Raw genomic sequence first — 24,695 nt, 5'->3', positions numbered from 1 at the left:
GAGTTACTCTTCAGTAACACAGAGTGAGGAATCAGGCGGTGAGTTACTCTTCAGTAACACAGAGTGAGGAATCAGGCGGTGAGTTACTCTTCAGTAACAGAGTGAGGAATCAGGCGGTGAGGTAGATTTCCATGAGATTGCCAGCTGAATGCATCCTGTAAAATACTCCTAATGGCAGCCCAAAATTTAGGATGGCAAACCAGACAGAAAACCCGTAGAAGCGTTTCTCAAGTCCATTTGCAAACTGTGGGTGCGCTCCAAATGCAGGCATAATCCAGAGCTGGAAAGGAACACAATTCAGTCAGTCACACTGTCAGGTCACATTTGCTATCAGGTAAAAAATCAGGACACACTTACTAATGAAAACCATTTATTGTAGTATTATAGAATCATAGAAATTTGCCACACGGACGGAGGCCATTCGGCCCATCGTGTCTGTGCTGGCTGACAATGAGCGATCCATCCTCATCCCATTTTCCAGCTCTTGGTCCGTTGCCCTGTAGGTTACGGCACTTCAAGTGCATATCCAAATACTTTTTAAATGTGATGAGGGTTTCTGCCTCTACCACCCTTTCAGGCAGTGAGTTCCAGACCCCCACCACCCCCTGGGTGAAAAACATTCTGCTCAAATCCCCTCTAAACCTCCGACCAATTACTTTAAATCTGTGCCCCCTGGTTATTGACCTCTCTGCTAAGGGAAATAGGTCCTTCCTATCCACTCTATCTAGGCCCCTCATAATTTTATACACCTCAATTAAATCTCCCTTCAGCCTCCTCTATTCCAAAGAAAACAACCCCAGCCTATCCAATCTTTCCTCATAGCTAAAATTCCCCAGCCCAGGCAACATCCTCATAAAATCTCCACTGCACCCTCTCTAGCGCAATCACAACCTTCCTGTAATGTGGTGACCAGAACTGCACGCAGTACTCTAGCTGTGGCCTAGCTAGTGTTTTCTACAGCTCCATCATAACCTCCCTGCTCTTGTATTCTATGCCTCGGCTAATGAAGGCAAGTATCTCATATGCCTTCTTAACCACCTTAGCTACCTGTCCTGCTGCCTTCAGGGATCTGTGGACATGGTACTCCAAGGTCTTTTGTTTCTCTACACCGCTCAACAATGTTCGCTCTAGAAACATAGAAAAACAAATGGAGCAGGAGTAGGCCATTCGGCCCTTCGAGCCTGCTCCGCCATTCAATATGATCATGGCTGATCCTCTATCTCAATACCATATTCCCGCTCTCTCCCCATACCCCTTGATACCTTTTGTGTCTAGAAATCTATCTACCTCCTTCTTAAATTATTCAGTGACTTGGCCTCCACAGCCTTCTGTGTTAGAGAATTACACAGGTTCACCACCCTCTGAGTGAAGAAATTTCTCCTCATCCCAGTCCTAAATGTCCTACACCATATCCTGAGACTGTGACCCTTTGTTCTAGACCCCCCAGCCAGAGGAAACATCCTCCCTGCATCTCTGTCTAGCCCTGTCAGAATTTTATATGTTTCAATGAGATCCCCTCTCATTCTTCTAAACTCCAGTGAATACAGGCCTAGTCGACCCAATCTCTCCTCATACGACAGTCCTGCCATCCCAGGAATCAGTCTGGTGAACCTTCGATGCACTCCCTCTATGGCAAGTATATCCTTTCTTAGGTAAGGAGACCAAAACTGCACACAGTACTCCAGGTACTCCAAGGCCCTGTATAACTGTAGTAAGAAATCCTTGCTCCTATACTCAAATCCTCTTGCAATGAAGGCCAACAAACCATTTGCCTCCCTAACTGTTTACTTTCAGTGACTGGTGTACAAGGACACCCAGGTCCCTCTGTACATCAACATTTTCCAATCTATCACCATTTAAACAATACTCTGCCTTTCTGTTTTTCCTACCGAAGTTGATAACTTCACATTTATCCACGTTAAACTGCATCTGCCATGTATTTGCCCACTCACTCAACTTGTCTAAATCGCCTTGAAGCCTCGTTGAATCTTCCTCACAACTCACAATCCCACCTAGTTTTGTGTCGTCAGCAAACTTGGAAATATTACATTTGGTTCCCTCATCCAAATCATTGATGTATATTGTGAATAGCTGGGGCTCAAGCACTGATCCCTGCGGTACCCCACTAGTCACCGCCTGCCACCCCGAAAAAGACCCATTTATTCCTACTCTTTGTTTCCTGTCTGTTAACCAATTTTCAATCCATGCCAGTATATTACCCCCAATCCCATGTGCTTTAATTTTACACACTAACCTCTTATGTGGGACTTTATCAAAGGCCTTCTGAAAATCCAAATACACCACATCCACTGGTTCTCCCTTATATAATCTACCAGTTACATCCTCAAAAAACTCCAGTAGGTTTGTCAAATACGACTTCCCTTTCATAAATCCATGTTGACTTTGTCTAATCCCATTGATATTTTCTAACTGTCCTGTTATCACATCCTTTATAATAGACTCTAGCGTTTTCCCTACTACTGATGTTAGGCTAACCGGTCTGTAGTTCCCTGTTTTCTCGCTCCCTCTTTTTTAAATAGTGGGGTTACATTTGCCACCCTCCAATCTGCAGGAACTGTTCCATAATCTATAGAATTTTGGAAGATGACAACCAATGTATCCACTATTTCCATGGCTACCTCTTTTAGTACTCTGGGATGGGGATTATCGGGCCCTGGGGATTTATCAGCTTTCAGTCCCATTAATTTCCCCAGCACTATTTTTTTAACTAATACTAATTTCCTTTAATTCCTCCTTCTCACTAGACCCTTGGTTCCCTAGCATTTCTGGGAAGTTATTTATGTCCTCTTCCATGAAGACAGAACCAAAGTATTTGTTTAATTGCTCTGCCATTTCTTTGTTCCCCGTTATAAATTCTCCCGTTTCTGACTGTAAGGGACCTACATTTGTCTTCACTAATCTTTTTCTTTTTACATACCGTAATTTTGTTTGGCCCTGCGCGGTCCCTTTAAGGTTCAATATACCGTGCACGCGCGGTTTTTGTATTGAAAAGCCGGTAAGCTGGCGCGGGATCCCTGCACTGCGTGGCCATGCAGCTTACAGGGATCTTTGCTTCTCAGTGTCCTACCATTTAATGTGTATTCCCTTGCCTTGTTAGCCCTCCCCAAAGGCATTACCTCACACTTCTCCAGATTTGAATTCCATTTGCCACTTTTCTGCCCACCTGACCAGTCCATTGATATCTTCCTGCAGTCTGCAGCTTCCTTCCTCATTATCAACCACACGGCCAACTTTTGTATCATCTGCAAATTTCATAATCATGCCCCCCTACACTGAAGTCTAGATCGTTGATATATACCACAAAATGCAAAGGACCTAGTACTGAGCCCTGCAGAACCCCACTGGAAACAGCCTTCCGATCACAAAAACACCCGTCGACCATTACCCTTTGCTTCCTGCCACTGAGCCAATTTTGGATCCAACTTGCCACTTTTCCTTGGATCCCATGGGCTTGTAATTTTCTGACCAGTCTGCCATGTGGGACCTTGTCAAAAGCCTTGCAAATATCCATGTAGACTACATCAAATGCGCTACCCTCATCAACCCTCCTCGTTACCTCCTAGCAGTACAAAAACAGTAGGTTGTGCACAAACAAAACAAGTAGTTACAGCAGTTACTGTAATACATCTAGACAGTGTAACCGAGTCTCTACTCATAGACAGTGTGACCAGGGAGTGTTTGATGGGACAGTGTAGAGGGAGCTTTACTCTGTATCTAACCCGTGCTGTACCTGCCCTGGGAGTGTTTGATGGGACAGTGTAGAGGGAGCTTTACTCTGTATCTAACCTGTGCTGTACCTGCCTCGGGAGTGTTTGATGGGACAGTGTAGAGGGAACTTTACTCTGTATCTAACCCATGCTATACCTGCCCTGGAAGTGTTTGATGGGATAGTGCAGAGGGAGCGTATCTAACCCATGCTGTAACTGAGTTATTTGGTCATTGTTGAGGGATGTCAATAGGGAATGGAAGACTTTGCACAGTGTCAACATCCAGCACTCCTGGGTTAGATAGAAAAATAGCAAGGAATGGATGTACAGACTGAAAATAAAGATACAATAGCAAAATACTGCAGATGCTGGAAATCCAAAATAACAACAGAAAATGCTGGAAAAACTCAGATTTTTAAGCAAGTGTAGGGGCTGGGAAAGGGGGGAGGGGATGAAAGAACAAAAGGGAAGGCCTGTGATAGGATAGAAGGCAGGAGAGGTTAAGAGACATTGAGAGACATTGAGAGATATTCAAGGCAAAAGGAGACGGTAATGGGACAGGTTAAGAAACAAAGGATGGCTCTAGTGTGTACCATCTACAAGATGCACTGCAGCAACTCGCCAAGGCTTCTTCGGCAGCACCTCCCAAACCCGCGACCTCTTCCACCTAGAAGGACAAGGGCATCAGGCGCATGGGAACACCGCCACCTCCAAGTTCCCCTCCAAGTCACACGCCATCCTGACTTAGAAATATATCACCAATCCTTCATCATCGCTGGGTCAAAATCCTGGAACTCCCTCCGAACAGCACTGTGGGAGTACCTTCACCACACGGACTGCAGCGGTTCAAGAAGGCGGCTCACCACAACCTTCTCAAGGGCAACTAGGGATGGGCAATAAATGCTGGCATTGCCAACGACACCCTGATCCCATAAACAAATTTTTAAAAAATGATACTGGGGCTTAAAGGGTTAGATTATGAGGGCAGGTTGCATAAGCCTGGCTGGTGTTCCCCTGAGTTTAGAAGATTGAGTGGTGATCTAATTGAGGCGTGTAAAATGATAAAAGGAGTTAACAGGGTAGATAGAGAGAAACTATTTCCTCTGGTGGGGGGAGTCCAGAACAAGACGACACAATCTTAAAATTCGAGCGAGGTTGTTCAGGAGTGAAATCAGTGTGCGGTCCTACACAAAGGGTAGAAATCTGGAACTCTCTCCCCCAAAAGGCTGTGAATGCTGGGGTCAATTGGAGCTTTCAACACCGAGATCAAGAGATTTGTGTTGGGTAAGAATATCAAGGGGTAGGGGTCAAAGGCGATTTAATGGAATTGAGGTACAGATCAGCCATGATCTAATACAATGGAGGGACAGGTTGAAGGGGCTTAATGGCCTCCTCCTGTTCGTATGTGTACCTGATGCCTCTGGCAGCCAAAAAGATTGTGGTTTCTAATGTCCTGTTGGACCAATACTTGGAGTCTCTCCACACAGACCAGGAGGTTCGATTCCTAACTGATCCAGGTAGCTCACCTCAGCCAAGGTGGTGACAGAGAGGGTAATTGGTTTCAGTGCCCTGAGCTAAGGAGGAGAGAGTAAGGCCGAGCTTCTGCAGCATCCAGTGACTCCCTGCTGCTTGTGAATACAGGGTGAGGACAGGATGAAGCCTGTTGTGATGCCCCCTGTAATCACACGCAGGAGAATTGATCATTTAGTTCAGTACTGGGAGGTGCCGACAGAACCCGCGGAACTCTCAGCCAGCCCAAGAGAAGAGAGGAAAGTAGGAAAATTGTGATACAAGGAAGGCATCAAAGGTAACTTACTATTAGGTTGGACAAGATCATAAACATAGAGATCTCCTTCAGAAACTTCCGTTTCCAGTTGAGTTTGTTGGCCGTTTGTAGAGATAGCTGGGAGCTTCTCCTCACGTCCAGGTTAGAGGAACGGTCTGTTGTTCCATCAGGTGGGTCATTAGCATCACTTAGCTCATTTTGTTCATCGGTCTTTATGTTTAATGTGTCTGTGGTGGGTTCGTGGACACCATGGACTATTTCTAAGGACAGCGACTCCTGCTCCATGATGGTTTGAGGGCCAGCAGTGGGGTCCTTCTCCCAAGTTACCCCGGAGCTGAAACAAAGCCCCTCCGCAGCATGCTGTCTGTGCAAACCCTCGATGATGAAGAGGTTCTGCAGTACGTGTTCGATGATTATGAACAAGGAGTAAGTGAGATTGAGAATGTCCACGGACCGCACGGGATGGGTGGACACAATGGCCACGATGGAGAAGTACGAGATGCAGAGCTGGCCGAGGGCAGCTACCTGCAACAAAACCACGTCCAGACTGCGAGTGGGGTTCTCCCTGGTGTCGATACCTCTCTCCTCCCACCTGTGGACAGCCATACCAACCAGGGAGCAGACAGACATGATGGAGAGCAAGACGATGTGGAAAACATAGAACTGCACGAAGGGTTTGGGCTGCGAGGGGTCAGTTGAAACCTCTATCTGATACAGGATGAAGATACAGAATCCAACAATTATCACCATTAACCCCAGCAGTGGTCCCAAAACAAGGCCGTGACCTCGGAACTTGTAACTTTCATGAGTTACGTGGTGGTCTATGGTCCTTCCGATGTTTGTCCACATGATGTAGAGCATGGTAGAGGAGATGAGGCAGTACTCGATGTTAAAGGGGTACATGATAACTATGCCCTTCCGGAAAATGATGCACAGCTCACTCGGACAGCTGTAGGCTGTAATATTCACGTCACCTATAAAGACAAATCAAATTTGATGAGTCAAAGAATAAGAAATGTTCTTATTACTTTCATTGTAGCCACCCTGTGTTGGGAGTACATAGAATAACATAGAATTTACAGCACAGAAACAGGCCATTCGGCCCATCTGATCCAGGTCAGTGTTAATGCTTCGCAGGAGACTCCACCTTACTTCACCCCACCCCATCAACATATCCTTCTATTCCTTTCTCCCTCGTGTTTATCCAGCTTCCCCTCAAATGCATCTACACTAATCGCCTCAACCACTCCCTGTGGTAGCGAGTTCCACATTCCCACCACTCTCTGGGTGAAGAAATTTCTCCTGAATTCCTTATTGGATTTATTAGTGACTATCTTATCATTATGGCCATTTCTTTTTGCCTTACACCATCATCCCTCACATCTCTAAAACTTTTTCCAGTTCTGACGAAAGGTCATCGACCTGAAACGTTAACTCTGTTTCTCTCTCTCCACAGAGGCTGCCTGACCTGCTGAGTGTTTCCAGCATTTTCTGTTTTTATTATATTGATGGCCCGGAGTTCTGGTCTCCCCCACAAGTGGAAACAGCCCCTCTACGTCGACCCTATCAAAACCCTTCATCATTTAAAAGACCGCTACCAGTTCAACTCTCAGGCCTTCTCTTGCCTCGACAAAAGAGCCCCAGCCTGTTTAGTCTTTCCCATTAGTTGTATTTTCTTGGAGTATTTTATTGCAATTTTCCACTTGGTACAATGTGCCGTTATATATTACAGTATTAACCTGCAAAAAGGCCACAACTATTATACAAAATCAGTGTAAGTTGGGGGTGCAGCTTATACATGAGTTAAGGTTTTTTTCAGGATGGAGAGGCTGACGTTTTGGATGTAGCTTATATGTGAGGTAGCATATCTGTGGGTCAATATGGCGCATTGTTCCGTAGTGTAGCTCATGCAGTACACGTAATACAGTATGATGGTGATTGTGTCTTGCTGTCTGTGTTGACTTGCGGTTGACCCAGGAGACTGTCTCTGGGGAGCATTGGAAACTCCGAGGCTTACTGTGGTGCTTGCCCGCTTGGACAATGGGCTATGGGTTGGCCATCGTGTGGGGTGAGGTGTGCATCTCCTACATGGTGCCCACGTTGTGTAGGGGGTGCTACTGAGCTGCTGGTCAGTCACAGAATGGTCCTATTCTGTCTTTTATTTTAATTCAAGGGGATGAGGCATTCTGATTTTCTCTCTATTGATTGCTCTCCGTGGGCCACCCACCTACCAGAGCAAAGGTTATCAGCCATGGTCCAGTGGGTAGCACCCTCGCCTCTGAGTCAGCAGGTTGTGGGTTCAAGTCCCACTCCAGAGACTTGAGCACGTTATCCAGGCTGACACTCCCAGTGCAGTACTGAGGGAGTGCTGTACTGTCGGTGGTGCCGTCTTTCGGATGAGACGTTAAACCGAGGCCCTGTCTACTCTCTCAGGTGGACGTAACAGATCTCAGGGCACTATTTCGAAGACGAGCAGGGGAGTTCTCCCCGGTGTCCTGGCCAATATTTTTCCCTCAACCAACATCACTAAAGCAGATGATCTGGTCATCATCACATTGTTGTTTGTGGGAGCTTGCTGTGTGGAAATTGGCTGCCGCGTTTCCCACATTACAACAGTGACTCCACTTCAAAAAGTACTTCATTGGCTGTAAAGCGTTTTGGGATGTCCTGAGGTTGTGAAAGGCGCTATATAAATCCATCTTCTAGCATTCTTCAAAGAGAGTAGTCTGGTAATTGCTTCCCTGTCTATGTTGCTATGAAGCTGGTGGTGAAGATGCTCAATGAAAGCAACTCTCTGTCATTTCCCCTCCGTTCTCCCAGCAGAGAAGCATTGGGCGCTCGCTTTCCACCTTCCACGTGGTCTCCTGTCCTAGTAAGGTAACCTACTGGACGAAAAATCACTCTGCCTTATTCTGCAAAAAAAACTGAAAGACTCAAAGTAAGGTGCTGGAGTATTATTAGTTTGATGGCTGTACAACTGGACATCAAGATACCTCCAAGGTGTGTGCCGCTCCCATTGTGTGCAGCCTGCCATTCGGTCTCCAACTCCATGTGAATAGAATCATCAGTGACTGCAGTCATCCACAGCACCAGGTCTGTAGCTGCGGTCAGCATCAGTCCACACCTACAGCGGGGGTAAAGAGGCAAAGTGTTTGAGCTGAATATATTCTAAAACTCCCGATTCAATGAATGGGTTGTTGGGTACGCTTGCAGCCCACTGCGCTGGCAGTGTAACTACGTTTCACAGGCCGACATCGGGGCTGTTTTTGGAGTTGCCACCTTTTATAAAGATGTTGGCCGGCCTTTTGTTGGCTAGGGGTCGCCAACGCTCCAGGGTTGAAAGATTAATGTCCAGGACACCGCTGCCAGCCAAACCCGGGGGGAAAATCACAGCGACATTAAAAAAAATGGTGTTTTTCTCATTTTGTTTGGAACACTTTTGTTTATTAGTTCTAAAAATATTGGAGATGGGGAAAGTGCTGTTTGACTGGGGGTGGGGGGAGTGGGTCGTGTGATGAATCCTCCAGGACTATGTCCAACCAGAGATGGCAACCCCATTGTTGGCCCATATGGGAATAATATCACCTGCGACAAGCTGAAGGCCAAGGTTTATGTCGTTTCGCTGTGGGGCCTTTGCCCAGCAGGAACCTGATTCAGACGGCCCGGGAGTCACTAGTTATTTATTCAGAGTGCCTCGTAGACAGAAGACGTTAAGGAACCAATTCACTGGGAGGAAGTGGGCATCATGTTGTACTGGCCTTAGCTAAATAAGAACATAAGCAATAGGAGCAGGAGTCAGCCACACGGCCCCTCGAGCCTGCTCCGCCACACGGCCCCTCGAGCCTGCTCCGCCACACGGCCCCTCAAGCCCGCTCTGCCACACGGCCTCTTGAGCCCGCTCTGCCATTCAATAAGATCATGGCTGATCTTTAACCTCAACTCCACTTTCCCGCCCGATCTCCATATCCCTTGATTCCCCTAGAGTCCAAAAATCTATCGATCTCAGCCTTGAATATACTCAAAGACTCAACATCCACAGCCCTCTGGGGTAGAGAATTCCAAAGATACACAACCCTCTGAGTGAAGAAATTCCTTCTCATCTCAGTCTTAAAAGGCCTACCTCTTACCCTGACACTATGCCCCCTAGTTCTAGACACTCCAGCCAGGGGAAACAGCCTCTCAGCATCTACCCTGTCAATCCCCCTCAGAATCTTGTATGTTTCAATGAGATCACCTCTCCTTCTTCTAAACTCCAGAGAGTATCGGCCCATTCTACACAATCTCTCATCATAGGACAGCCCTCTCATCCCAGGAATCAATCTAGTGAACCTTCGCTGCACCGCCTCCAAGGCAAGTGTACTCCTCCTTAGATAAGGAGACCAAACCTGTGCACAGTACTCCAGGTGTGGTCTCACCAAGGCCCTGTACAATTGTAGCAAGACTTCCTTACTCTTTGTGATAAAAATGATAACTTCCGGGAAGTTATGTCATCACTTCCTGTGAACTATGAACTATGAACTGTGTACATACCTCACTTCCTGTCACATGTCACTTCCTGTTGGACTGGTATAAATACTGGTCTGTTCAGTATTGTAAGAGGCTTCTACCAGAGGCATGGTAAAGACCTCTCTTGTGTATATAGTGTGTTTATAAGTTACTTAAAGCTTACTTTAAAGTTACTTGATGGTAAGTCTCCTTTTTCTTACATCAATTTAAGTAACTTAAATATTTACACTGACAAATACTAGACCTTCAGACAAACTCGGAAGTTAAGGATCCAGGGAACCACCCATCATGGAGAAAATCCTTAGACCTATTCGTCTGGACTTGGACCCGAATACACCAGCAGCTGGCAGGGTATGGAAGCATTGGTATCGTACTTTTGAGAATTTTCTGGATGAATGTAAAGCAGATGCTCCTGCTAAATTGAAGATACTTGTCAATTATGTGACCCCAAAAGTGTTCGAATATGTTGATGACTGGGATAATTACGAAGAGGTGATTCAGGCACTTAAGAAACTGTATGCGAAGACCCCAAATGAGGCCTATGCTAGACATCTACTGGCCACAGCCCGACAAGGGCCAGGGGAATCAATTGACGAATTCCTGCAAGAACTTCGCAGGCTCAGCGTAGATTGTAACTTTCAGGCAGCCTCAGCTGAGCTGTACCGCCAAGAAATGATTCGTGATGCTTTCATCTGCGGGATTGCCTCTCCATTTATACGCCAGCGTCTACTAGAAAGTAAAACACTTGAGCTACAAAAAGCTTTTGACCTAGCTTGTTCACTGGATTTGGCAAAGAGAAATGCAGACCTCTATCAGCTGCCCAGATCTCGATCTGCTGCTGTAGCTGCAACCAGACAATTCAAGCGGTCTCAGGTGAACCCTATCATGGGGGAATCTAATTCTGATAATTCTGATGAAGAAGAGGAGGACGACCCCACTTTAGCAGCCTCTTGGCAATCTAGGAAGGAATGCTTCTTTTGTGGAGATGCTTTTCACCCTAGGAAAACCTGCCCTGCTCGCAATGCAATCTGCAGTTATTGCGGGAAAAAAGGACACTTTGCTAAAGTTTGCCTATCAAGGGCCTCTACGAGGGCCAATCCAGCTAAGGCCTACCGAACTGCCCCAATTAGGGCCTATCAAGATGCTCCAGCTAGGACCTATCAAGCTTCCTCTCGAGCTCTCTCCCGAAGAAGCACACCGAGAGTTTTAGCCACTCTCTGTGCAACGACACCAATTACAGCTGCTTGCCCACAGAACCTGTCTCAAGCAGCCACAAAAATTTCAATTAAAGGGCATACCTTAGATGCCTTAATTGACTCAGGAAGTACTGATAGTTTCATTAAGGAACAGATTGTTGCGAAATTGAAACTACATGTCTTCCCATCGGACCAAGCAATTGCGATGGCCCAGTCATCACTTAATACCAGAATCTCCGGCTTTTGTGTTGTTGATATGACACTTCATGGTCGTATGTATCCCTCCACCCGACTTTCGGTGCTCAAGGACTTATGTAGTGATCTCCTCTTAGGCCTGGACTTCCAAAAACAGCATAAGAAACTCACCATTGAGTTTGGTGGATCCAAACCCGGACTTACTATTTCTAATATACCGTCTAAATTACCATTTTGTGCATTATCAGCAGCTTCACTTGATGAACCCTCATTATTTGCCAGTATTCCGCCTCAATGCCAACCGATAATAACGAAATCGCGGCGCTTTAATCAGGAAGACCAATCTTTTATTGCGGCTGAAATCTCTCGACTTCTAGCAGAGGATATCATTGAACCATGTTCGTCGCCCTGGCGGGCTCAAGTCGTCATTGTCAAGAACCCTCTAAAACCTCACAAACGGCGACTATGCATCGATTATTCGCAAACCATCAATCAATATACCGACTTGGACGCCTACCCATTGCCACGCATTGATGATATGGTTAATAAACTGGCCGAATACAAAGTGTTCTCAACTTACGATTTAAAAAGTGCCTATCATCAGTTACCCTTGAAGGTCTCAGATAAGCAGTACACAGCCTTTGAGGCTAATGGACGGCTGTACCAATTTCGTCGTCTCCCATTCGGGGTTACTAATGGAGTGGCTGTCTTTCAACGGGCAATGGATGGCCTGGTTAAGCAGGAAAACCTAAGGGACACTTTTCCCTATCTTGATAACATTACCATTGCAGGCCACGATCAACAGGAACACAACTCCAACCTCCAAAAATTTCGGGATGCCCTCCATCGCCTTAATTTGACCCTGAATGAATCCAAATCTGTTGAGTCGCAACCGACCATCAACATCCTTGGCTACTGCGTAGGCAATGGTATCATTAAGCCAGACCCAGAAAGACTTCGCCCGCTCCAAGAGCTCCCGTCACCTAAGAATCCGGCTTCTTTACGTCGGGCTCTCGGAATGTTTGCATACTACGCTAAATGGATTCCTCATTTTTCGGACAAAATCCAACCCTTGCTGCATGCTAGATCATTTCCACTGGGAACAGCGGCTGTTGCAGCCTTTAACCTTCTCAAAAAACAGTTGGAGAAAGCGGCTCTTCACTCCATTGATGAGAATCTCCCTTTCGTGGTTGAATGTGATGCCTCGGAGGTGGCGATCTCGGCTACTCTGAATCAGGAAGGTCGTCCTGTAGCATTTATGTCCAGGACCTTACAAGGTGCCGAGCTACATTATCCTCCGGTTGAGAAAGAAGCCACAGCCATCATAGAGGCAGTACGGAAGTGGAACCATTTTCTAGCTCGCCAGCACTTTACATTGATCACGGACCAACGATCAGTCGCCTTCATGCTCGATAATCGAAAACGAACCAAAATTAAGAATAATAAAATACAACTTTGGAGGATGGAACTGGCCTCTTTTGGTTATACCATTCTCTATCGGCCTGGCAAGGAGAATGTGGCCCCGGACACCCTCACACGGGCATTCTGCTCCACTATGTCATCCTCCACTCTCATGGATGTCCACAATGGTTTGTGTCATCCTGGCGTTACGCGCATGCTACATTTCGTACGATCACGGAATCTCCCTTTTTCCACTGGAGATGTAAAGAAAATATGCTCAGAATGCCGGCTTTGTGCGGAATTAAAACCTCAGTTCTTCCGCCCCTCAGATGGTATACTCATACATGCAACCCAACCGATGCAACGACTTAGCATCGATTTTAAGGGCCCAGTGCCCTCTTCAACTCGGAACACATATTTGCTCACCATGATCGACGAATATTCACGTTTTCCGTTTGCCTTCCCCTGCTCCAATATGCTGGCATCCACAGTAATCTGCTGCCTTGAGCAGGTATTTTCTCTCTGTGGCATGCCGGCTTATATTCACTCAGATCGGGGTCCATCCTTTATGTCAAGGGAACTCAAGGACTACCTCTCAGAACGGGGAATTGCTACAAGCAAAACAACACCATACCATCCCATCGGAAATGGGCAGGTAGAGAGGTATAATGGTATCATCTGGAATTCCGTACGTCTCGCTTTAAGATCTCGGGGCCTACCAGACCAGCAATGGGAAACAGTGCTTCCGGATGCATTGCACTCTATACGGTCCCTGCTTTCTACAGCCACAAATACTACACCTCATGAGCGGTTCTTTGGATTCCAGCGTCGCTCATCTCATGGGACATCACTCCCGTCATAGCTAACTACTCCTGGACCTGTATTACTCCGAAGATACGTTCGGACGTCTAAAAATGACCCTCTTGTAGACGAGGTCGAACTAACCGATGCCAACCCCACCTATGCAAACATACGATATTCCGACGGCCGAGAATCTACCGTATCATTACGGGATCTGGCTCCCTGCCCACCAGGACCTAGTGGGACATCGGGTGATGGCATTTCACCAGGAAACTCTTGGGACCTATCGGGTACCCCTCTCCAGGATCCTGATCGGACACCAACTAGCTTGGTGCCGGTAGAACCCCGTGCTCAAGGTTGCGACCCTCCCAGTACTGCGCATGAAAGTACTGATCCGCCACAGACCAGCTCTGCACCTCCCTCTGAACAGAGGCAGTCCGACTTTGAACCTATTGGGGCTCGTACTCGAAGCCATGATCTCCCCGACCCTTCACAGGGCAATCCAGGCCACACAGACTCTGACCAATGGCCAACCGCATGTAAGCGGACCAGCGACCCTCTACGACGGGAATCCAAACGGGTGCGACTCTTCCTTGTTCGGCGGCTGCGGACCAAAAGGTAGACCACAGCCTCCTAATCCTGCAGGAGGGAAGAATGTGATAAAAATGATAACTTCCGGGAAGTTATGTCATCACTTCCTGTGAACTATGAACTATGAACTATGAACTGTGTACATACCTCACTTCCTGTCATATGTCACTTCCTGTTGGACTGGTATAAATACTGGTCTGTTCAGTATTGTAAGAGGCTTCTACCAGAGGCATGGTAAAGACCTCTCTTGTGTATATAGTGTGTTTATAAGTTACTTAAAGCTTACTTTAAAGTTACTTGATGGTAAGTCTCCTTTTTCTTACATCACTCTTATACTCCAACCCCCTTGCAATAAAGGCCAAGATGCCATCTGCCTTCATAATTGCTTGCTGTACCTGCATGCTAACTCTCCGTGTTTCCTGTACGAGGACACCTAAATCTCTCTGAACACCAACATTTGAAAGTTTCTCACCATTTAAAAAATATTCTGTTTTTCTATTCTTCCTACCAAAGTGAATAATCTCACATTTCCCCACATTATACTCCATCTGCCACCTTATTGCCCACTCACTTAATCTGTCTATATCCCTTTGCAGCCTCTCTGTGTCCTCCTCACAGCTTACTTTCCCACCTAGCTTTGTATCATCAGCAAACTGGGATATATTACACTCGGTCCCTTCATCAAAGTCATTAATATAGATTGTAAATAGCTGAGGCTCCAGCACTGATCCTTGCGGCACCTCACTAGTTACAGCCTGCCAATCTGAAAATGACCCATTTATCCCTACTCTCTGCTTTCTGTCCATTAACCAATCCTCTATCCATGCTAATACATTACCTCCAATCACATGAACCCTTATCTTGTGTAACAACCTTTTATGTGGCACCTTATCAAATCCCTTTTTGAAATCCAAATATACTACATCCACTGGTTCCCCTTTATCTACCCTGCTGGTAACATTCTCAAAAACTACTAAATTTGTCAAACACGATTTCCCTTTCATAAAACCATGTTGACTCTGCCTAACCATAAATGTAGGGCAGCAGGCATGGATGGTAATCACGCTGAATTCTGAAAAGTTACTCTTGGTGTGGGGGAATGGGGGAACGACAATGGTCACAGATTGTCCAGTGATTGAGGGGTTAGAATGCAGGGATGTACATCTAAGATTAAGTGCAACAGATTTAGGACAGAGAGCAGGAGAAACCTTTTCACACAGAGGGTTGTGAGGCTGTGGAATTCTCTATGAGAGTCAGTGATTGAAGCGGAGACCATGTCAACCTTTAACGATCGGTTAGATAGGTGGTTGAGATCCCGTGAGAGCCCCTGCATTTGTTCTGGCCATTTCTATTTTTTTTGTCGGAGGCGAGGCTGCTGCGCTGGGATGAGAGGGCTGTCCTATGAGGAGAGATTGTGTAGAATGGGCCGATACTCTCTGGAGTTTAGAAGAATGAGAGGTGATCTCATTGAAACATAGAAGATTCTGAGGGGGATTGACGGGGTAGATGCCGAGAGGATGTTTCCCCCTGGCTGGAAAGTCTAGAACTAGGGGGCATAGTCTCAGGATAAGGGGTCGGCCTTTTAAGACTGATATGAGGAGGAATTTCTTCACTCCGAGGGTTGTGAATCTTTGGGATTCTCTACCCCAGAGGGCTGTGAATGCTGAGTCTTTGAGTGTATTCAAGGTGCATATCCAAATACTTTTTAAAGCTGTGCCTTCAGCTGTCTGGGCCCTAAGCTCTGGAATTCCCTTCTTAAACCTCTCCGCCACTCTCTCCTCCTTTAAGATACCGTCACCTGTCCTAATGGATCCTTCTTTGGCTCGGTGTCATTTTTTGTGAAGCACTTTGGGATATTTTTGGACTCCAGGGGAATCAAGGGATATGGGGATCGGGCGGGAAAGTAGAGATGAGGTGTGTGTGTAGCCATGGTTTACTGACCATTCATTTTAATCCCTTTCAGTTTGGATACCCTCCGTGCTGTGTAGGGCCCATTGTGGATGCTCAGTTTTAGGCAGAAAGGGTCCGCCCCCTGCCTCAGCTCAGCTGCTGCTGAAACCCTCATCCATGCCTTTGTTACCTCTAGACTGCACTATTCCAACGCACTCCTGGCTGGCCTCCCACATTCCACCCTCTGTAAACTTGAGGTCATCCAAAACTTGGCTGCCCGTGTCCTAACTCGCACCAAGTCCCGTTCGCCCATCACCCCCTGTGCTCGCTGACCTACATTGGCTCCCGGTTAAGCAATGCCTCGATTTCAAAATTCTCATCCTTGTTTTCAAATCCCTCCATGGCCTCGCCCCTCCCTATCTCTGTAATCTCCTCCAGCCCCACAACCCCCCCCCCGCGAGATATCTGCGCTCCTCTAATTCTGCCCTCTTGAGGATCCCTGGTTATAATCACTCAACCATTGGTGGCCGTGCCTTCTGTTGCCTGGGCCCTAAGCTTTGGAATTCCCTCCCTAAACCTCTCCGCCTCGCTACCTCTCTTTCCTCCTTTAAGACGCTCCTTAAAACCTACCTCTTTGACCAAGCTTTTGGTCACATGCCCTAATTTCTCCTTATGTGGATCGGTGTCAATTTTTTTGTCTTAAAATACTCCTGTGAAGCGCCCTGGGATGTTTTACTACGTTAAAGGCGCAATATAAACACAAGTTGTTGTTGTTGTTGAGCTGCGCTGTTGGAGGTGCCGTCTTTCAGATGAGACGTTAAACCGAGGCCCCGTCTGCTCTCCCAGGTGGACGTAAAAGATCCCATAGCATTATTTCGAAGAAGAGCAGGGGAGTTATCCCTGGTGTCCTGGTCAATATTTATCCCTCAACCAACATTAAAAAAACAGATGATCTGGTCATTATCACATCGCTGTTTGTGGGAGCTTGCAGTGTGCAAATTGGCTGCCGCACTACCCACATGACAACAGTGATTATACTTCAAAAAGTACTTCATTGGCTGTAAAGCGCTTTGAGACGTCCGGTGGTTGTGAACGGCGCTATATAAATGCAAGTCTTTCTTTCTTTGTATCTGAAATAGCAATAATAGAAATTGAAGAGCTCTTCCTACCTGGTGATACTACGATGTATGTGGAAGCAATCTTTTGAGTGAAACCACAATAAGTAGGTCTGAAAATAATAAAAGATAAGCAGAAATTAAACATTCTCTTCTGGGAATCAATAGTTGCTCTTGAACAAGTAGCTAAATTTCTCCTCAGCTCCTTAAGTTCTCACGGAGGCCCCTTGTCTGTAGGTGACTACTTGTCACCGTGACTGAAGAACCTTTCAACTTCCTTCCATCTGTGTGTAGGGCTTGAACTGGATGACAGCAAAGATAGAGATAAAGCCAGTCTTCCTGTGAGTTCCCTGGAAAATCCGGCCTATATTTCACTGCTGTGTTTCAGCAATGTCTCTGTGCTGAGTTAGGTTAGCTCAGCTTTTGGGGTGCTGCGATTGTTACACGTGCCCCGACTTAGAATGAGGCAGACACGTTTCCCAGTCCCGATCCCGATCCCATGACCCCCTGCTGCAATGTGTGCGTGTGGAGATCGGGTGAGGAGAACATCAGGTCGCGATGGTAACCGCCACTCCTCAGTATAAAAATTTGCAGAAGGCACCAAATTGGGGGGCATAGTAAATACAGAGGACAAAATACAAGAAGACATTAATAAACTTGCAGAATGGGCGTGTAATTGGCAAATGAACTTCAATATAGTTAAGTGTGAGGTGGTACGTTTTGGTAGGAAGAATAAGACCACATACTCCTTGGAAAATAATGTCTCAATGGGATAGAGGAGCAGAGGGATCAGGGGCTACAGATCCACCAATCACTAAAAGTAGCGACGCAGGTTAATACGGCCATTAAAAAAAGCAAACAAAGCATTGGGGTTCATTTCTAGAGGGATAGAAATTAAAAGCAGAGGAGTTATGTTAAACTTGTGTCGAACCTTGGTTAGACCACACTTGGAGTACTGTGAACAGTTCTGGTCTCCATATTATAAAAAGGATATAGAGGCACCGGAAAAAGATTTACAAGGATGACACTAGGACTGAGAGGTTTTACCTATCAGGACAGATTGAAGAGGCTGGGGCGTTTTTCTCTGGAAAAGAGAAGGCTGAGGGGTGACCTGATCTTTAAGATTACAAAAGGGTTTGATAGGGTAGACATAGAGAAGACAGCGGCGGTGGACCTGGGTGAAGCGGCAGCGGCGGCAGAGCTAATTTAAACCGAGGCGGCAGCAGCAGGTAGGCCCCACAGCGGCAGCGGACCTGGGTGAAGCGGCGGCGGAGCTAGTTTAAACCGAGGCGGCAGCAGCAGGTAGGTTTACCAATCTCAGAGCGGGAGAGAGAGAAGTAAAAAGTAATCAAAGTGTGACGTCACCAGAAAGCAGGTAAGTGATTGGTTGGTGAGTATTTCTCGCTCTCTCCTTTTTTTCCAAACTTAAACTCTGTGGTTTACAGCTTCAAAGCACTCTGTGGTGTAGCGGGGACTGTTGGTAAACAAGGGCCCTTGAGTATACCATTTAATTATAGTGTAATTGGTGGGATTGATTTGATTTTAATTAATTAATTAATTAATTGATTAATTAATTAATTAAAGGGCAAGTCATGGCAGCACAGCTCGGCTCCGTAGTATGCTCCTCCTGCGCTATGTGGGAAATCAGGGACCCTTCCTGTGTCCCTGACGACCACGTGTGCAGGAAGTGTATCCAGCTGCAGCTACTGACAGACCGCATTGCGGCACTGGAGCTGTGAATGGATACAACAAAGGTTGCACAGGCAGAAAGGGAATGGGTGACCACCAGGCACAGTAGTAGGCACAGGCAGGTAGTGCAGGGGTCCCCTGTGGTCATCCCCCTCTCAAACAGATATACCGCTTTGGATATTGGTGAGGGAGATGGCTTATCAGAGGAAGGCAGCAGCAGCCAACTTCCTGGCACCAGGGGTGGTTCTGCTGCACAGGACGGGAGGAAAAAGAGGGGTAGAGCTATAGTAATAGGGGATTCTATTGTAAGGGGAACAGATAGGCGTTTCTGCAGCCGCAAACGTGACTCCAGGATGGTGTGTTGCCTCCCTGGTGCAAGGGTCAAGAATGTCTCGGAGCGGCTGCAGAACATTTTAGAAGGGGAGGGTGAACAGCCAGTTGTCGTGGTGCATATAGGTACCAACGATATAGGTAAAAAACAGGATGAGGTCCTAAAAGCTGAATATAGGGAGTTAGGAGGTAAATTAAAAAATAGGACCTCAAAGGTAGTAATCTCAGGATTGCACGTGCTAGTCAGAGTAGAAATAGAAGGATATTTCAGATGAATACATGGCTAGAGGAATGGCGCAAGGGGGAGGAATTCAAATTCCTGGGACATTGGAACCGGTTCTGGGGGAGGTGGGACCAGTACAAACCGGACGGTTTGCACCTGGGCAGGACCGGGACTGATGTCCAAGGGGGAGTGTTTGCTAGTGCTCTGGGGGAGGGTTTAAACTAAAATGGCAGGGGGTTGGGAACCTGAGCAGGGAGACAGAGGAAAGGGAAACAAGGATAGAAGCAAAAGACAGGAAGGAGAAAAACAAAGGTGGCAGTCAGAGAAATCAAGGGTTTAAATCAAACATGGCCACAGTAAATAATAATTCTAAAAGGTGTAAGAGTGTTAAAAAACAAGCCTGAAGGCTTTGTGTCTTAATGCGAGGAGCATTCGTAATAACGTGGATGAATTAGCTGCGCAATTAGAGGTAAACGAATATGATATGATTGGGATTACGGAAACATGGCTCCAGGGTGGCCAAGGCTGGGAACTCAACATCCAGGGGTATTCAATATTCAGGAAAGGTAGGCAAAAAGGAAAAGGAGGTGGGGTAGCATTGCTGGTTAAAGAGGGGATTAACACAATTGTAAGGAAGGATATTAGCTCTGATGATGTGGAATCTGTATGGGTAGAACTGAGAAATATCAAGTGGCAGAAAATGTTAGTGGGAGTGGTATATAGACCCCCAAACAGTAATGCGGAGGTTGGGGATGGCATTAAAAGGGAAATTAGAGAAGCGTGCAATAAGGGCACAGCAGTTATCATGGGTGACTTTAATCTACATATAGATTGGGCTAACCAAATTAGTAACAATACTGTGGAGGAGGAATTCCTGGAGTGTATACGAGATGGTTTCCTGGACCAATATGTCGAGGAACCAACTAGAGATCAGGCCATCTTAGCCTGGGTATTATGTAATGAGAAAGGATTAATTAGCAAACTTGTTGTGCGAGGCCCCTTGGGTCGGAGCGATCATAATATGATAGAATTCTTCATTAAAATGGAGAGTGAAGTAGTTGACTCGGAGACTAAGGTCCTGAATTTAAATAAAGGGAACTATGATGGTATGAGACGCGAGTTGGGTATGATTGATTGGGTAATGTCACTCAAAGGGTTGGCGGTGGATAGGCAATGCCAAACATTCAAAGATCGCATGGATGAACTACAGAATTTGTTTATCCCAGTTTGGCATAAAAATAAATCAAAAAAGGTGACTCAACCGTGGCTAACAAGGGAAATTAGAGATAACATAAGATCCAAAGAGAGGACATATAAATTGGCCAAAAAAAGCAGCAAACCTGAGGATTGGGAGCAGTTTAGGATTCAACAAAGGAGGACAAAGGGATTAATTAAGAGGGGGAAAATAGAGTATGAGAGTAAGCTTGCAGGGAACATAAAAACTGACTGTAAAAGCTTTTATAGATAAGTGAAGAGAAAAAGATTGGTGAAGTCAAGCGTAGGTTCCTTGCAGTCAGAATCAGGGGAATTTATAATGGCGAACAAAAAAATGGCAGGCCAATTAAATACATACTTTGGTTCTGTCTTCACAAAGGAGGACACAAATAACCTCCCAGAGATGTCGGGGAACATAGGATCTAATGAGAGGGAGGAACTGAAAGAAATCAGTATTTGTAGGGACATGGTGTTAGGGAAATTGACGGGATTGAAGGCTGATAAATCCCCAGGGCCTGATAATCTACATCCTAGGGTACTTAAGGAAGTGGCCCTAGAAATAGTAGATGCATTGCTGGTCATCTTCCAAAATTCTATAGACTCTGGAACAGTACCCATGGATTGGAGGGTAGTTAATGTTACCCCACTATTCAAAAAGGTGGTAGAGAGAAAACGGGGAATTATAGACCAGTAAGCCTGACATCGGTAGTGGAGAAAATGCTAGAGTCCATTATAAAAGATGTAATAGCAGAGCACTTGGAAAACAGTGACTGGATCGGGCAAAGTCAACATGGATATACAAAAGGTAAATCATGCTTGACTAATCTACTGGAATTTTTTGAGGATGTAACTGGTAAAATAGATAAGGGAGAACCAGTGGATGTGGTGTATTTGGACTTTCAGAAGGCTTTCGATAAGGTCCGGCATAAGAGATTAGCGTGTAAAGTTAAGGCACATGGGATTGGGGGCAAGGTACTGACTTGGATAGAGAACTGGTTGGCAGACAGAAAGCAAAGAGTTGGAATAAATGGGTCTTTTTCTGAGTGGCAGGCAGTGACTAGTGGGGTACCGCAGGGATCAGTCCTTGGACCCCAGCTATTCACAATATATATTAATGATCAAGACGAGGGAACTAGATGTAATATCTCCAAGTTTGCAGACGACACAAAGCTGGGTGGGCGTGTGTGCTGTAAGGAGGATGCCGAGAAACTCCAGTGTGATTTGGACAGGTTGGGTGATTGGGCAGAAGCATGGCAGATGCAATATAATGTGGATAAATGTGAGGTTATCCACTTTGGTGTCAAAAACAGGAAGGCAGATTATAATCTGAATGGCAATAGATTGGGAGAAGGGGAAGTGCAACGAGACCTGGTGCACCAGTCGCTGAAGGTAAGCATGCAGGTGCAGCAGGCGGTTAAGAAGGCAAATGGTATGTTGGCCTTCGTAGCAAGAGGGTTCGAGTACAGGAACAAGGATGTCTTGCTGCAGTTGTGCAGGGCCTTGGTGAGACCACACCTTGAGTATTGTGTGCAGTTTTGGTCGCCTTGTCTGAGGAAGGATGTTCTTGCCATGGAGGGAGTGCAGCGAAGATTCACCAGGCTGATACCTGGGATGGCAGGAATGACGTATGAGGAGAGATTGAGTCGATTGGGCTTATACTCGCTGGAGTTTAGAAGAATGAAACTTATAAAATTCTAACAGGACTAGACAGACTAGATGCAGGAAGGATGTTCCCGATGGCCGGGGAGTCCAGAACCAGGGGTCACAGTCTAAGGATAAGGGGTAAGCCATTTAGGACAGAGATGAGGAGGAATTTCTTCACCCAGAGAGTGGTGAACCTGTGGAATTCTCTACCACAGAAGGCATTTGAGGCCAATTCATTAAATATATTCAAGAAGGAGTTAGATATATTTCTTAAGGCTCAAGGGGTATGGGGAGAAGGCAGGGACAGGGTACTGAATTTGGATGATCAGCCATGATCTCATTGAATGGCGGAGCAGGCTCGAGGGGCCGAATGGCCTACTTCTGCTCCTATCTTCTATGTTTCTATGTTGCAGGGGAGGTCAGAACCAGGGGCCATAAATATAAGATAGTCACTAAAAAATCCTCGTTACCACAGGGATAGTATCGATACATGTAAGGGGAAGCTGGATGAGTACAGAAGGGAATAGAAGGATCTGCTGATGGGGTGAGATGAAGAGGGGTGGGAGGAGGCTCGTGTGGAGCATAAACACCGGCACGGACTAGTTGTGCCGAATGGCCTGTTTCTGGGCTGTAAATGTGCACTTGGGGTGCCGTGGCCTTCAGAGCTGCAGACCAGGAGCTGGGAAGTCGGATTAAGCAGGGGAGCTAATGGGAGGCGCAAAGGCACCCAATTTCACCCCAGAGTGTTTCCACTTGTGGGGAAGAGCAAAACTAGAGGCCATCCATATAAGATAGTCACCAAGAAATCAAATAGGGAATTCAGAAGGAACTTCTTTCCCCAGAGAGTGGTGAGAATGTGGAACTCGCTACCACAGGGAGTGGTTGAGGTGAATAGTATCGATGTATTTAAGGGGAAGCTGGATAAACACATGAGGGAGAAGGGAATAGAGGGTTATGCTGATAGATTTAGATGAGGAAAGACGGGAGGAGGCTCGAGTGGAGCGTACACAACAGAATGGACTGGTTGGGCCGAATGGCCTGTTTCTGTGCTGTATATCCTGTGTAATCCTATGTAAAATACTTTGTAATCAATAGCCTGTTGACACTCACTAACTGGGGTCACACATCTGACCAGTGGCCGGTTGGGCAATCTGTGGGACACTGAGTGCTGAACCTCAGCATGAGGCAGCAACTTTAGGAGAGGAGATGGCAGGAAAGGGGTGGATTCGAGTTTTTCCAATTAACAGAGCATTACTTTTCCTGATGGGTTTACGTGTAGCCACACACACAGTGGGTCAAAATACCTCAGCTGGTGAATTGTTACCGCACTCGACTTTTCCACAAATACAAGAAAAATGATCGTCACCGGGATAGACTGGAATCTTGGAGCAGCGTGTCGTTTGGTGAAGCTGATTCTCACAATCCACCAACCAAACACCAACCTATCCAATCTATCGATCCATCCAAGCAAACACCAATCATCATCAAGCCAACCACCAACCCATGCATTTTTGAATACAAAGTAGTCTCCCAGTTGTCTAATTAAAACATATATGCATTGTTTGACAAATGAAAAGAGTATTTGGCAGCTGCATGGCTAACACACCACAAGAACAGTGCTAATACTGCGGATGCTGGAAATCCGAAATAACAACAGAAAACGCTGGAAATACTCAGCAGGCCAGGCAGCATCTGTGGAGAGAGAAACAGAGTTAACGTTTCAGGTCGATGACCTTTCATCAGAACTGGAAAAAAATCAGGAAATGGAACAGATTTAGGAGCTGGGAAAAGATGAAAGAACAAAAGGGGAGGTCAGTGATAGGATAGAAGGCAGGAGAGATCGAGAGACATTGCACAAGAACCGTGCTGCTGGGAGCTGGAGCAAGCGATAGCCGAGGGCTCGAACACTGTCAATGGAGCTGATAACAGCCTCACCTGTGAGCTGATGAAGATTGCTTCCACAATGGGGTAAATGATCTTCACTGTGCAGGCACCGCCGCTGTGCTGAAGGTAGTATCCAGTCTTGAAAACATCAAGCACAACACTACAGACCCCGAACAGCAACACCGCCCCTGAAATCAGACCAAGAACACGACTGATTTATACCGTGTCGGCAGGGAGAATAGCCAGACACACCTTAACCGTGGCCACATCAGCGAGGCCCCAACAACAGCAGTTTTCCATTAGGAAGGAAGGAACTTGGATTTCTATAGCGCCTTTCACATCCTCAGGACGTCCCAAAGCACTTTGCAGTCAATGAAGTACTATTTGGAGTGTAGTCACTGTTGTAATGTAGGAAATGCGGCAGCCAATTTGCACACAGCAAGATCCCACACATAGCAATGTGATAATGACCCGGATCATCTGTTTAATGATGTTGTTTGA

The 24,695-nt window shown here is 46.3% G+C and overlaps 1 protein-coding gene across 1 annotated transcript in view; it reads right to left on the bottom strand.

Annotated features, from left to right (window-relative positions):
- Nucleotides 1-109: 109 nt before the first annotated feature.
- LOC147102585 (proton channel OTOP3-like) overlaps nt 110-24,695 on the bottom strand; it is a 33,035-nt gene continuing 8,449 nt past the window's right edge. Inside the window, exons 2-6 of the mRNA XM_085964053.1 lie at nt 24,246-24,382; nt 17,264-17,322; nt 8,508-8,638; nt 5,545-6,488; nt 110-280 (exon numbers count right to left, since the gene is read on the bottom strand). Coding sequence (XP_085820179.1) covers nt 110-280; nt 5,545-6,488; nt 8,508-8,638; nt 17,264-17,322; nt 24,246-24,382 — 1,442 coding nt within the window. The remainder of the gene's footprint in view (nt 281-5,544; nt 6,489-8,507; nt 8,639-17,263; nt 17,323-24,245; nt 24,383-24,695) is intronic.

This window comes from Somniosus microcephalus, chromosome 21 (assembly GCF_052327205.1).
Source record: "Somniosus microcephalus isolate GS21.2 chromosome 21, FLI_Smic_1.0, whole genome shotgun sequence".
In the NCBI taxonomy this organism is placed as follows: Eukaryota; Metazoa; Chordata; class Chondrichthyes; order Squaliformes; family Somniosidae; genus Somniosus; species Somniosus microcephalus.
Note: the sequence above shows the minus strand (reverse complement) of the source record. Positions and strands in the feature narration are given on the sequence as shown.